Below are 14741 nucleotides of genomic sequence, written 5' to 3'. Positions count from 1 at the left end.
ATGATCATTACACAGGTGCACATTGGGTTGGGGACAATAAAAGGCCACTCTAAAATATGCAGATGTCTCAAGTTTTGAGGGAGCCTGCAATTGGCATGCTGACTGCAAGAATGGCCAACAGAGCTGTTGCCAGATAATGTAATGTTAATTTCTCTACCATAAACTGCCTCCAATGTCATTTTAGATAATTATGCAGTATGTCCAACTGGTCTCAACCGCAGACCAAGTCTGAAGCGCACCAGCCCAGGACCTACACATCTGGCTTCTTCACCTGCTGGATCAACTGGGACCAGCCACCTGGACAGCTGATGAAACGGATGAGTATTTATGTCTGTAATAATGCTCCTTTCTGGGGACAAACGCATTCTGATTAGCCATACATTATTTTTCATGGGGATCTACTCTTGTGAATGGTGATTTTCATGGAAGGAACCGTGTTTCCTATTGGTTGGACGGATTTACGTATTACATTTTGATTCGTCACCGGTCTCCGGGAAAAATGGCGTCTGAAGAACAGTGCTCGGTACCACTTCGATGGCGGTCGATATCGCTAACCCACATAGAGTTCCCTGCTGGTAAGTGTATTTAAGCGTTAATATTCGCTTACATTCGTCTGATAGATGCTTGACGATTTGGTAATCTGCAAGAGATCTTGGGATGATTTGCAATTGACTGGGCACGACCGACGGGAACTGCCAAATAGTGAGACCTGGAAAAAGCGTATACACAGCTCCGAACATGAACTGCCAAATTGTGTGACAGTTCCGCATGCGCAGTTGACCATAATGCCAAGCTAACTAGCTCGAGCTTTCATTGCTACATTGACGTGTTGCATTTAAAAATGGTCATGTACAACCCATGCCCACAATGAAATGTATTCGTTAGAATATATCTTTGTTTGCCACTTGACTACTGGCCCCGTATAGCCAACTCGTTTTGACTGTGAGACCGTAAGGTAGTTAGCTAGTTGAAATACACTGAGTGTAGTTGGCCAGCTAACGTTATGCCTTCCAAGCCTCAAACATTTACAAAACATCTGTGGATCGTGTTACATTTATCACGCAAATTGATCATGTGTAATACATTGTACGAACATCTTCACGTTAGCTGGTTTAGATAACTTGCCAACTACCCAGTACACCAACCATCACCCATTTTAATGGAACGTAGGTAACGATTAAAAAAGTATCATCATACAATTTAGCTAACTACCTTTATGGTGTTTGAATATGAACCCAAATGAGTTACATTGATACTAACTTCTGCTTGTTGCTAACTACAGATTGTAACACCTGAAACTGAGTTTACCATGTATTTCTGGTATCCATTACTGGAGAGTTACAGGTGTGGTACTGTTTAGTGTAGCACAGAATTTTCCACCAACCGTGAAGATGTGCTATGCAGAAATCGCTCCACCATTTCCTGGTTGCAAAAATGTTAGTTTGCCTAATTTCCGTTTGTGACAAATCAAGCAAGGACATTGAATCATTGTTCCATCTAAACCGCTGTGAAGTATATTTTCCATTAACGAATATATTGTATTTTCAGTCCTTTGAAGTTGGTGTTCAAAACAGGAAGCATAGAAATGGCTCAAATAGAACATATCTACTGCAACTTAGACTTGCTTTCTATGAGAATGACAGATCTAACATATTTCTATGTGAATTTGGTCAGGTTGCCCAAAAACATACACCATTTAGTCGACTCGCCGATTGTTTGGTCGAAAGGCTGTTGGTTGACTGAGATTTCTTTAGTTGAGCAGTCGCATTTTATTTTTTTCCATGATGCACAAAACACCTACCTGTCTGATTCGCACATGTCTCAGACTAATCCATTGCGGATGGCACAGTCAATCACTCGAAGACATGTGATACTGATTGTATATGGTTATATTATGTAAAGATAATGGTGCAACACTAATACATCATATTATTATTTTTTATAACAAATGCGTTTTCTCCCGCGTTGGATATGGTCGCTGTCCTCTGTACTGAAACAATCTAGGGTGCGCAGTAGAATTGGCGCCTTTCACTATGTTGCTATGTGCATAATAGCAAAATTAACCTGCATATTGAGAGCAGCAGAGGCAATTAAACAGCCATTGCCTTAAACCCTATTCGGAAGGGATTCGTTTTACTGGGGTTGGTCGGGTAATTAATGTAATTATGTGCACAAGCACAAAACACATTTGTAATTTGAGTCCCGTCCGAATCTGCTATGTCAGTAATTTGTGCAGAGTAACAATTCCAGCCAGAATAACCTGTTTTTTGGCGAACTCCAAGGTCCTCTGATAACTCTACTCGCGTGCGAATCGACATCCATGTGTTTTGAGAGAAATGTCTGCGTTTGACAGGTGTTAATCATGGTTTGAGCAAGAAAACAATAACTGATTCGATACATTTAATGAAGTGCTACGCATAGCCTATATGAAGGGCCTACATGTATCAACTTTCACAGTTAATTATTTTGTTAAAATGTTGTGTTCGTATGAATTTTATATATTGACAAATGCATTAGTAAAAAATATTGTGCCTATTTAATATAAGCCTTGCTGTTAATAGATTCCCAAGCAGCGTACAACTGGCCTAAACGTTTAGAAATTATACATTCACTTGCGCATATAGCCTTTAAACACATCTCAAGTGCACTGTTTAGCTCACATCTGAAGGCTGGTGGCCATTTAGTATGTCGACTACGGATTGCTAAAAAATCCTAATGATTATGATCATACTTGCTCAATTCAAATATTATGGCGACACGAACCAAAGATGGTTTAGAAACGTGGTCGGTCATAATGGTCAATTTATTTGTAGGAAAACAAAGTTTATAATTCATCCATATACACTACCGTTCAAAACGTTTGGGGGCACTTAGAAATGTCCTTGTTTTTGAAAGAAAAGCAAGTTGTTTTTGTCCATTTTAAAATAACACCGAATTGATCAGAAATACAGTGTAGACATTGTTAATGTTGTAAATAACTATTGTAGCTGGAAATGGCTTTATTTTTTACATGTTTTTATTTTCCTGTGTTCCAATAGCACTTTGTGTTAGCTAATCCAAGTTGATCATTTTAAAAGGCTAATTGATCATTAGAAAACCCTTTAGCAATTATGTTAGCACAGCTGAAAACTTGTTCTGATTTAAAGTACAATAAAACTGTCTTTCTTTAGACTGGTTGAGTATCTGGAGCATCAGCATTTGTGGGTTTGATTACAGGCTCAAAATGGCCAGAAACAATTAACTTTCTTCTGAAACTCGTCAGTCTATTCTTGTTCTGAGAAATGAAGGCTATTCCATGCGAGAAATTGCCAAGAAACTGAAGATCTCGTACAACGCTCCCTTCACAGAACAGTGCAAACTGTCTCTAACCAGAATAGAAAGAGAGAAATACATGAATGTCTTGTTTGAGAAACAGACGCCTCACAAGGCCTCAACTGGCAGCTTCATTAAATAGTACCCGCAACGCTTGCTTCTATGTGCCAAGTTTGTAGCATCATATCCAAGAAGAGTCCAGGCTGTAATTGCTGCTAATGGTGCTTCAACAAAGTACTGAGTAAAGGGTCTGAATATTTCTGCAAATGTGATATTTAAGTGTTATTTTTATAAACTAGCAAAAATGTCTGGTGTGTAGATTAAGGCTGTAACGCAACACAATTCGGAATAAGTCAAGAAATCTGAATACTTTCCTGAAGGCACTGCCCTGCTGGATGTTCCCCTGAATGTTCACATTTTCCTGCAAGGGGATTGTGTTTAAGAATTTCTTGTTGGTTGTTTTCAAAGGTGATCTGACTGGACAAATGTTGGCCTACACCAGCCTGCTGCCCATAGCGATCCTCATAGGCTTTGTCACCCTCATAGTGTTCAAGCGTGAACTGCACACGGTAAGTAATGTAACCCAGATCCTTGCCCCATACGGGGATACCCAACTCCCTGCTGGATCACTAAATGAGGACAGGACACGTGTCACACTGACACATGCTAAGCCATACAGTGGCTTGCGAAAGTATTCATCCCCCTTGGCATTTTTCCATTTTTTTTGCCTTAACTTGTAATTATAATAGATTTTTGGGGGGGTTGTATCATTTGATTTACACAACATGCTTACCACTTTGAAGATGCAAAATATTTTTTATTGTGAAACAAACAAGAAATAAGACAAAAAAAACTGAACTTGAGCGTGCATAACAAATCAAACTCCCCAAAGTCAATACTTTGTAGAGCCACCTTTTGCAGCAATTACAGCTGCAAGTCTCTTGGGGTATGTCTCTGTAAGCTTGGCACATCTAGCCACTGGGATTTTTGTCCATTCTTCAAGGAAAAACTGCTCCAGCTCCTTCAAGTTGGATGGGTTCCACTGGTGTACAGCAATTTTTAAGTCATACCACAGATTCTCAATTGGAACGACTCTGTCGTTCTGCCCCTGAACAAGGCAGTGTTCCTGAACAAGGCAGTGTTCCTGAACAAGGCAGTGTTCCTGAACAAGGCAGTGTTCCTGAACAAGGCAGTGTTCCTGAACAAGGCAGTGTTCCTGAACAAGGCAGTGTTCCTAGGCCGTCATTGAAATTAAGAATTTGTTCTTAACTGACTTGCCTAGTTAAATAAAGGTAAAATAACTAATTATGTGACTTCTGAAGGTAATTGGTTGCACCAGAACTTATTTAGAGGCTTCATAACAAAGGGGGTGAATATGCATGCACCAGTTTTCTGTTTCTGTTAAAAAAAATTAAACAAGTTATTTTTTTTCATTTCACTTCACCCACTTGGGCTATTTTGTGTATGTCAATTGCATGAAATCCAAGTAAAAATCAATTTTAATTTCAGGTTGTAATGCAACAAAATAAGAAAAACGGCAAGGGGGGTGAATACTTTTGCAAGGCACTGTACATAAAGAAATGCTTGTGCAAGGTCATATAGATATATATATATTGCCCATTAATAGTAAAGATTAGGCTAATGTTGCAAGCTACATTTCTGTAAGAAAATATTTAAAAGCTGTATTCATACACATGGTGGACTAAGGCATATGATCACACATAATCCTTTTCCCAATCCTCATCCCTAGATCTCCTCCTTCGGTGGGCTCGTCCTGAACGAAGGTGTGAATTGGCTGCTGAAGCATATTCTACGGGAGCCCCGCCCATGTGAAGGTGAGGAAAGCGACAATTCACTTACTGTAGTGACCCAGTACATTCGGAACGAATTCAGGCGCCTTGACTTTTTCCACATTTGTTACTTTACAGTCTTATTCAAACATTTTTTTTGAAAAGTCGAGGCGTCTGAACTTTCCAAAATATATTTTTTAAATGTTTCTATTTCACCTTTATTTAACCAGGTAAGCTAGTTGAGAACAAGTTCTCATTTACAACTGCGACTGGGCCAAGATAAAGCAAAGCAGTGCGACAGAAACAATACAGAGTTACATGAAATAAACAAGCATACAGTAAACACAATAGAGAAAAAAAGAAAGTCTATATACAGTGTGTGCAAATGGCATGAGGATGTAAGGCAATAAATAGGCCATAGTAGCAAAGTAATTACAATTTAGCAGATTAACACTGGAGTGATAGATGAGCAGATGATGGTGTGTAAGTAGTGATACTGGTGTGCAAAAGAGCAGCAAAGTAAATAAAAACAATATGGGGATGAGGTAGGTAGATTTGGTGGGCTATTTACAGATGGACTATGTACAGCTGCAGCGATCGGTTAGCTGCTCAGATAGCTGATGTTTAATGTTAGTGAGGGAAATGTAAGTCTCCAGCTTCAGCGATTTTTGCAATTCGTTCCAGTCACTGGCAAGAGAGAACTGGAAGGAAAGGCGGTCAAATGAGGTTTTGGCTTTGACCAGTGAGATATACCTGCTTGAGTGCGTGCTACGGGTGGGTGTTGTTATCGTACCCAGTGTGCTGAGATAAGGCGGAGCTTTACCTAGCATAGACTTGTAGATGACCTGGAGCCAGTGGGTCTGGCGACGAATATGTAGCAAGGGCCAGGAAACTAGAGCATACAGGTCGCAGTAGTGGGTGGTATAAGGCGCTTTGGTAGCAAAACGGATGGCACTGTGATAGACTGCATCCAATTTGCTGAGTTGAGTATTGGAAGCTATTTTGTAGATGACATCGCCGAAGTCGAGGATCGGTAGGATAGTCAGTTTTACTAGGGTAAGTTTGGCGGCGTGAGTGAAGGAGGCTTTGTTGCGAAATAGAAAGCTGATTCTAGATTTGATTTTGGATTGGAGATGTTTGATATGAGTCGAAGGAGAGTTTACAGTCTAGCCAGATACCTAGGTATTTGTAGTCCACTTATTCTAGGTCAGAACTGTCCAGAGTAGTGATGCTAGTCGTGCGGACGGGTGCATGCATTTGGTTTTGCTAGCGTTTAAGAGCAGTTGGAGGCCACAGAAGGAGTGTTGTATGTCATTGAAGCTCGTTTGGAGGTTAGTTAACATAGTGTCCAAAGAAGGGCCAGATGTATAAAGAATGGTGTCGTCTGCATAGAGGTGAATCACCCGCAGCAAGAGCGACATCGTTGATATATACAGAGAAAAGAGTCAGCCAGAGAATTTAACTCTGTGGTACCCCCATAGAGACTGCCAGAGGTCCGGACAACAGACCCTCCAATTTTACACACTGAACTCTATCTGCGAAGTTGTTGGTGAACCAGGCAAGGCAGTCATTTGAGAAACCAAGGCTATTGAGTCTGCCAATAAGAATACTGTGATTGACAGAGTCGAAAGCCTTGGCCAGGTCGATGAAGACGGCTGCACAGTACTGTCTTTTATCGATGCCGGTTATGATATCGTTTAGTACCTTGTGCGTGGCTGAGGTGCACCCATGACCAGCTCGGAAACCGGATTGCACAGCGGAGAAGGTACGGTGGTTCTAAATGGTCAGTGATCTGTTTATTTACTTGACTTTCAAAGACTTTAGAAAGGCAGGGCAGGATGGATATAGGTCTGTAACAGTTTGGGTCTAGAGTGTCACCCCCTTTGAAGAGGGGGATGACCGCGGCAGCTTTCCAATCTTTAGGGATCTTGGACAAAATGAGAGGTTGAACAGACTGGTAATAGGGGTTGCAACAATGGCGGCAGATAATTTTAGAAAGAGAGGGTCCAGATTGTCTAGCCCAGCTGATTTGTACGGGTCCAGGTTTTGCAGCTCTGGATTTGGGTGAAGGAGAAGCTGGGGAGGCTTGGGAAAGTAGCTGCGAGGGGTGCGGAGCTGTTAGTCGGGGTTGGGGTAGCCAGGAGGAAAGCATGGCCAGCCGTAGAGAAATGCTTATTGAAATTTTCGATTATCATGGATTTATCGTTGGTGACCGTGTTGCCTAGCCTCAGTGCAGTGGGCAGCTGGGAGGAGGTGATCTTGTTCTCCATGGACTTTACAGTGTCCCAAAACATTTTAGAGTTCGAGCTACATGATGCAAATTTCTGTTTGAAAAAGCTAGCCTTTGCTTTCCTGACTGACTGTGTGTATTGGTTCCTGACTTCCCTGAACAGTTGCATATCGCAGGGACTATTCAATGCTATTGCAGTCCACCACAGGATGTTTTTGTGCTGGTCAAGGGCAGTCTGGTCTGGAGTGAACCAAGTTCTACATTTTTTGAAAGGGGCATGCTTATTTAAGATGGTGAGGAAATTACATTTAAAGAATGACCAGGCATCCTCGACTAACGGGATGAGGTCAATATCCTTCCAGGATACCTGGGCCAGATCAATTAGAAAGGCCTGCTCGCAAAAGGGTTTTAGGGAGCGTTTGACAGTGATCAGGGGTGGTCATTTGACCCCGGACCCATAGCGGATGCAGGCAGTGATCGCTGAGATCCTGATTGAAAACAGCAGAGGTGTATTTGGAGGGCAAGTTGGTCAGGATAATATCTGAGGCGCCAGGGTACCCTAGTGGTTAGTGTTGGACTAGTAACCGAAAGGTTGCAAGTTCAAATCCCCGAGCTGACAAGGTACAAATCTGTCGTTCTGCCCCTGAACAGGCAGTTAACCCACTGTTCCTAGGCCATCATTGAAAATAAGAATTTGTTCTTAACTGACTTGTCTAGTTAAATAAAGTTTAAAAAATTAAAAAAAAAATAAAAAAAAAATTAAAATGAGGGTGCCCATGTTTATAGATTTAAGGTTGTAGCTGGTGGTTTCCTTGATGATTTGTGTGAGATTGAGGGCATCTAGTTTAGATTGTAGGACTGGTAGGGTGTTTAGCATATCCCAGTTTAGGTCACCTAACAGAACGAACTCTGAAGATAGATGGGGGGCCATCAATTCACATATGGTGTCCAGGGCACAGCTGGGAGCTGAGGGGGGTCTATAACAGGCGGCAACAGTGAGAGACTTATTTCTGGAGAGATTCATTTTAAAAATGTGAAGCTTGAACTTTTTGGGCATAGACCTGGAAAGTATGAAAGAACTTTGCAAGCTATCTCCGTGACGACGAAGGGACAGGGACAGATTGCGAAAGAGGTATTTTAGGTGTGGGAATTTTGTTTGCTAGCCGGGAGATGTGCCTGGCTCTGGGCTAGTTTCGGGGCTGGGTCACTCAGTGGCAGCTAGCTAGCTGTGATGATCAATGGTCCAGGGTTTACGGCAGGAATCTGGCGTTGTAGTGGAGAAAACAGTCCAAGGCTGGCAGGTATTATCCAGGCTAAAAAAACGGCTGGTACCTGAGCAGAGGGTAACGGCTGCTAGCAGTGGCTAACAATGACTAAATGGATAGTAACTTAGTTAATTAGCTGGCTACCTTCTGATGAAATGTTTGGCTATAGGGCCAAAAAAAAAATTGTGGATCCGTGTCACATTGAGTGAGGCGGGTTCCCGGAAGGTATATTTAATTTAAAAATGGAAAAAATAAATTGGAATATATACAAAAATAGATGAAAAATACAAAAAGTAAACGAGAGGACAACAAACCACGTCTGCACTGCTACGCCACCTATGTCTGTACACATACAAATAATGCCAATACAGTGTCTGTCTGTGCATCAAATAAATATACAGTAGGTGTATTGTGTTAAATCTCAGAGTAAAACACTCAACGGACATTATGAAAGCTTAACCAAGTGTATTCTTCCCAGAGGATCAATACAGCTGCATTAGACAAAAAAAACATTTTCACACAAGCACTGATATTTAACCGTTCCTCATAAGTTGAGTTTCCTCATAAGCTGAGTCTCCTTCTACCCATCTGTACAAACATCATTCTTTACTGCTAGGCAGGACACTAGTGATACGCCCCCCCCCCCCCCCCTCACTAATCCATGGCTCTCTCCCCTTAACATTCACGCCTGCCACATGTAATCGCTCCCCTACACTCATCACATTCCAAGCTTAGTTGCACACACTATATACCTTCCTCCTATAACCATTAACTTCTGATGTAGACCCTCTACACCTCAGCACTCTCTCAGTAACATGAAGTAGATTTCATATTCTCAGAACCCAACAATGGTAACATAAGTTCATATTGTAGGCAAGACAGAATGCAGAAATGGTACACAGCATTACTAAGTTCATGCTTCCAGGATGCAGCCAGACACAGATTTTGGATTAGTCAAAAACAAATGACCCAATCGCTTTTGTATGGGTCACAGTGGAGAGAACGGGGAGCATTCTCAGTTGTCAGTCGATTTAACGCAGTAAGTTTTATTAGTTTCTTTCAGTCATAGACTGAATTGTACACCAATTTATAATCTTCACATCAATCATATAATCCCAAACTAGCAAAACACTTCATATGATAGTGGTAATATATACACAAAACAACAATGCTATGGGTGGCAGCTTGTTGAAGGCATTTCTAACGGAAGCATCTCTGACATTAACCGTCACGAGTTTGACTAATTTCAGCTTTTGATGGACAAAAATGGCCATAAATATTTGTGATTATTATCACAGCGTGTGGTTAAACCCTGTTCTTCTGTATCTTTTCCCAGGAGCTCACACAACCCTGACAACAGAGTATGGGATGCCCTCCAGTCATTCCCAGTTCATCTGGTTTTTTGTTGTTTACTTCTTTCTTTTCCTTTATTTAAGGTGAGTTACCATTCTCTCGCAGACAACATTTATTTAAAAGGGGAAAACATTATGCATTGTAGCCATACATAACATTTGATGTTGGCTGACGCACTTTGCCCCCTGTGTCTAGAATGCATCAAACGAACAACGCTCGGTGTGTGGAGCTGCTGTGGAGACACATACTGTCCATCACCTTGTTGGGGGTGGCCTTATCAGTGTCATACAGCAGGTGAGGGACAAGTCTAATTTATCTAGATTTTAATGTATTTTTAGACCATGACACATGACACATTTGTCAATTTGGTCCCAACTCTTAACCATTTAGCACAATTGCACAATTTGTATTTAAAAAATGCTCAATGTACCTTTTCGCAGGGTGTACCTGTTGTACCACACTTGGAGTCAGGTCTTCTATGGGGGAGTGGCCGGTAGCACCATAGGAGTAGTCTGGTTCTTCTTCACACAGGAGGTGCTTACACCGCTATTCCCCAAGATAGCAGCATGGTAAAGAACAGGGACACCTCTCAGGGGGGCACACAGGCTTAGCAAGAAGTGAACCATCAGAGCCTGGCACAGATTTGGGCAGCGTATACTGTAGCTACTGATGTGTTCATCTTGATTATCTGTTGTGTACTTTTCCCTTTCTCAGTGTGTCTCCATTTTTTATTTTGTCCCACCTCTCTCGCCATCCTTGACTGCTGACAGGCCGATATCAGAGTTCTTTCTGGTGCGGGACACGAGCCTGATCCCCAACATCCTTTGGTTTGAGTACACAGTGACCAGGTCAGAGGCGAGGTAAGGGACATATTTTAATAACCACATTAGGTGGGAATCTGTGTGACTCCAAATAGAGTTGATGTTTTTAACCATGTTTACATGTGTAGTAATGGTTTGAATGTCTGCTTATCCTCCAGAAACAGACAACGGAAGCTTGGAACAAAGCTTCAGTGATCTCAGCAGTTCCTTGGAGAAATTGAGTAAAGGAACATACACACACACACACACTCACTCACTCACTCATTAAAAAACACACTGGAGAATCAATTATCTTCTGGACTGACCTGGTTGAAATGGTATAAAGGCCATCGATTTACAGGTGGACCAAAAGAGTGTCTGGACTCGGCCCGGATTCCACAGCCTTAGCAAGTCCGTCCATATGCCTCTCCTTGTATAGCTTGCCGAAATGCTCCCCCAATGCATGCAAGACTGTGCAAGAGGTATACTATTTAATGATAAATTAATATAAACTCAGCAAAAAAAGAAACATCCTCTCACTGTCAACTGCGTTTATTTTCAGAAAACTTAACATGTGTAAATATTTGTCTGAACATAACGAGATTCAACAACTGAGACATAAACTGAACAAGTTCCAATGTCATGTGACTAACAAATGGAATGTGTCAAAACGGGGTGTCAAAATCAAAAGTAACAGTCAGTATCTGGTGTGGCCACCAGCTGCATTAAGTACTGAAGTGCATCTCCTCCTCATGGACTGCACCAGATTTGCCAGTTCTTGCTGTGAGATGTTACCCCACTCTTCCACCAAGGCACCTGCATGTTCCTGGACATTTCTGGGGGAGAACGGTCCTAGCCCTCACTCTTCAATCTGATCCAACAGGTCCCAGACGTGCTCAATGGGATTGAGATCCGGGCTCTTCACTGGCCATGGTAGAACACTGACATTCCTGTCTTGCAGGAAATCACGCACAGAGCGAGCAGTATGGCTGGTGGCATTGTCATGCTTGAGGGTCATGTCAGGATGAGCCCGCAGGAAGGGTACCACATGAGGGAGGAGGATGTCTTCCCTGTAACGCACAGCGTTAAGATTGCCTGCAATTGCGTGCAGTCCGATGATGCTGTGACACCCCGCTCCAGACCATGACGGACCCTCCACCTCCAAATCGATCCCACTCCAGAGTACAGGCCTCGGTGTAACGCTCATTCCTTCAACCATAAACGAGAATCTGACCATCACCCCTGGGAGACAAAACCACGACTCGTCAGCGACGAGCACTTTTTGCCAGTCTTATCTGGTCTAGCGACGGTGGGTTTGTGCCCATAGGCGACGTTGTTGCCGGTGATGTCTGGTGAGGACCTGCCTTATAACAGGCCTACAAGCCCTCAGTCCAGCCTCTCTCAGCCTATTGAGGACAGTCTGAGCACTGATGGAGGGATTGTGCATTCCTGGTGTAACTCGGGCAGTTGTTGCCATCCTGTACTTGTCCCACAGGTGTGATGTTCGGATGTACCGATCCTGTGCAGGTGTTGTTACACGTGGTCTGCCTCTGCGAGGATGATCAGCTGTCTGTCTTGTCTCCCTGTAGCACTGTCTTAGGCGTCTCACGGTACGGACATTGCAATTTATTGCACTGGCCACATCTGCAGTCCTCATGCCTCCTTGCAGCATGTTTATGCAGATGAGCAGGGACCCTGAGCATCTTTCTTTTGGTGTTTTAGATAGTAGAGTCAGATAGTAGAGTCAGTAGAAAGGCCTCTTTAGTGTCCTAGGTTTTCATAACTGTGACCTTAATTGCCTACCGTCTGTAAGCTGTTAGTGTCTTAACGACCGGTCCACAGGTACATGTTCATTAATTGTTTGTGGGAAACAGTGTTTAAACCCTTTACAATGAAGATCTGTGAAGTTATTTGGATTTTTACAAATTATCTTTGAAAGACAGGGTCCTGAAAAAGGGACGTTTCTTTTTTTGCTGAGTTTATATTTTAATTGTAAAAGCACATGCGCAGATGGTAACCATGTACTGTAAGAAAAAGATTTTCAGAAAAGCCAAGAAAGAGGGCTCTGTCAAGTACAAATATTGGCTGATGTTAAAAGAGCATGAAATTAGTTATTTTTTATATTGCATAATTCTAGGGGGAAACAAGCAAACAGTTTTTTTGGCTCTTGTATTACAAAAAAGAGAATAAAAAATAAAACCTTGTGTAAAACATAATATAAACACATTTGAACTCTGAAAATGTAAGAAAAAGGTGGGGGAGAAAGACCCCTCTGATACCTCTTTCCTGTCTCTGTATGACTGCCAAGCCTATGTATTTGTTTCCAAAATTGACTTACAGGCGTTTAAGCGCTCACATACTGTACAACCTGGGGCTAGTTTACCTGCTGTACAGCAACGAGTTCTGGATTTCTGTTTGTTGGAGATGATCGAGAAGCAGAGAAATAAGCGCCACAACACAAGGGGAAGTGTTTTTCTGCACCTCTTACTCACACAGTGAGCAAAGGCGTGTTTTCTCAACCCCTTTCTCCCTGCATGTCTGACACCCCAGGAGCAGAAACCTAGGATTTGTTTTTCTTTTTTTTCCATTTTTGTTGCAGTTCGAGAGAACATGAAATGGTGGATTGCCACTTGTCTTTCCAAACATTCTTTTCACCTACCTTTCCAAAACATTCCATATCTTTTGGTGGAAAAACAAACGAGATGACTGCTGAGGGAAAAATGTGTTTTTTTGTTTGTTTTTCAAAGGAAACCTCAGGTCAATTGTAGCATTTGATTACCCTGTGTTCCTCTCGTAAATGCAACAACTGATGTTTGAAGCGGTCTGGTGAGGGTCAAAAGCTGATTTGGAAATGTCATTAACTCCATAAAGGGAAGTAGTTCTCTTAGATTATCATTTTTTTTTTCATCTAGTGTAACCCATATCAGGCTGAATAAAGACATTTCGTGTTTATGTACAATTGTAGGCTTCTTTTCCCTCCAATTCTTCAGTGAATAGTCAACAAAAAGTGGTCCATGGTATGGACAGACAGAGGTCCAGATAAGCATCATTTTGTATTTTATATATTTTGGGACTATTGAACAAAAATGTTGGACATATTTTTAAGGTCATGAAGTGTCAGTCGTGATATTTGGATGAAACCAGATCAAATTACTGTATGATAACAAGTATGAAAAATTACTGTTACTTTCACATTGACAATGTTTGATCATAGTTTCTGGTTCCCTCCCCCATGTCAAACACTTGGATTCAGGAGGCAGGATTATTAAGAGGACAGGGTGATGTCATCCTAACTCTCCGTTCCATACACCAATGGTAATATGATATTCTTACCTAATTTAAATAAGTACTGCCTTGAAACCAACATCAGAGAAGGTGTGTTTGCAGAGGGCTGTGGTTTATATAGACTGCTTGGTTGTTTAGCAACAAAACCAATGCATGCACAACTATGGGTCTAAAGAGACAGGATTGGCTTACATTATTGACATGTAAGCTATATTTCATCTCAAATGTTTATTTAAAACATATATTTGCATATTGACCACGTGTCCAATACGTCATTACAGTTGTTGGTTCGCGAGCTAGAAATGTTTACCCTATTGACATGAAATCAGTCAAAACACCTCAAAACAAGACATGGTATCAAGAACAACCTGAAACGGGCCTCTTACGATACCCCACATGGCACTTTCTTCCCTTACAAAAAAAGATTGCAGTTTTGAAACTGCAGTAACTGCAGTTTTGAAACTGCAGTAACTGCAGTTTCCAAGTATTTTGGATGCAGAATATCTGCAATGTACTGCAATTGAATTGTAGGTAGACTGCACTGTAACTGCAGTTACACTGCAAAAGTACTGTAATTTAAAAAAAGTGTTATTTTGGACGTAGTATTTTTTTGTGTACTGCAGTAATACTCTGACTGCAATCTTTTTTCTGATGGGATATTCTTCCACGCAATTTGGCCATCCAGAATCATAACAACTTGTTGACT

General features: G+C 41.7%; 1 protein-coding gene across 2 annotated transcripts; it reads left to right on the top strand.

Annotated features, from left to right (window-relative positions):
* Positions 1 to 480: 480 nt before the first annotated feature.
* Positions 481 to 13709, top strand: LOC139408432 (dolichyldiphosphatase 1). Of its 2 annotated transcripts, none has more exons than XM_071152296.1 (8): positions 481 to 575; positions 3781 to 3881; positions 5063 to 5147; positions 9934 to 10033; positions 10146 to 10244; positions 10391 to 10519; positions 10721 to 10810; positions 10930 to 13709. In XM_071152296.1, exons 1-8 carry the CDS (start codon positions 500 to 502, stop codon positions 10964 to 10966), a joined length of 717 nt encoding a protein of 238 aa, XP_071008397.1. In that variant the 5' UTR covers positions 481 to 499; the 3' UTR covers positions 10967 to 13709. The 2 variants fall into 2 exon arrangements, 1 of the variants encoding a protein (XP_071008397.1); XR_011634287.1 differs by having other exon boundaries at positions 482 to 575; positions 10665 to 10810.
* The last annotated feature ends 1032 nt before the right edge of the window (positions 13710 to 14741 follow it).

The sequence above is a fragment of the Oncorhynchus clarkii genome, chromosome 5, assembly GCF_045791955.1.
Source record: "Oncorhynchus clarkii lewisi isolate Uvic-CL-2024 chromosome 5, UVic_Ocla_1.0, whole genome shotgun sequence".
Classification (NCBI taxonomy): Eukaryota; Metazoa; Chordata; class Actinopteri; order Salmoniformes; family Salmonidae; genus Oncorhynchus; species Oncorhynchus clarkii.
Note: the sequence above shows the minus strand (reverse complement) of the source record. Positions and strands in the feature narration are given on the sequence as shown.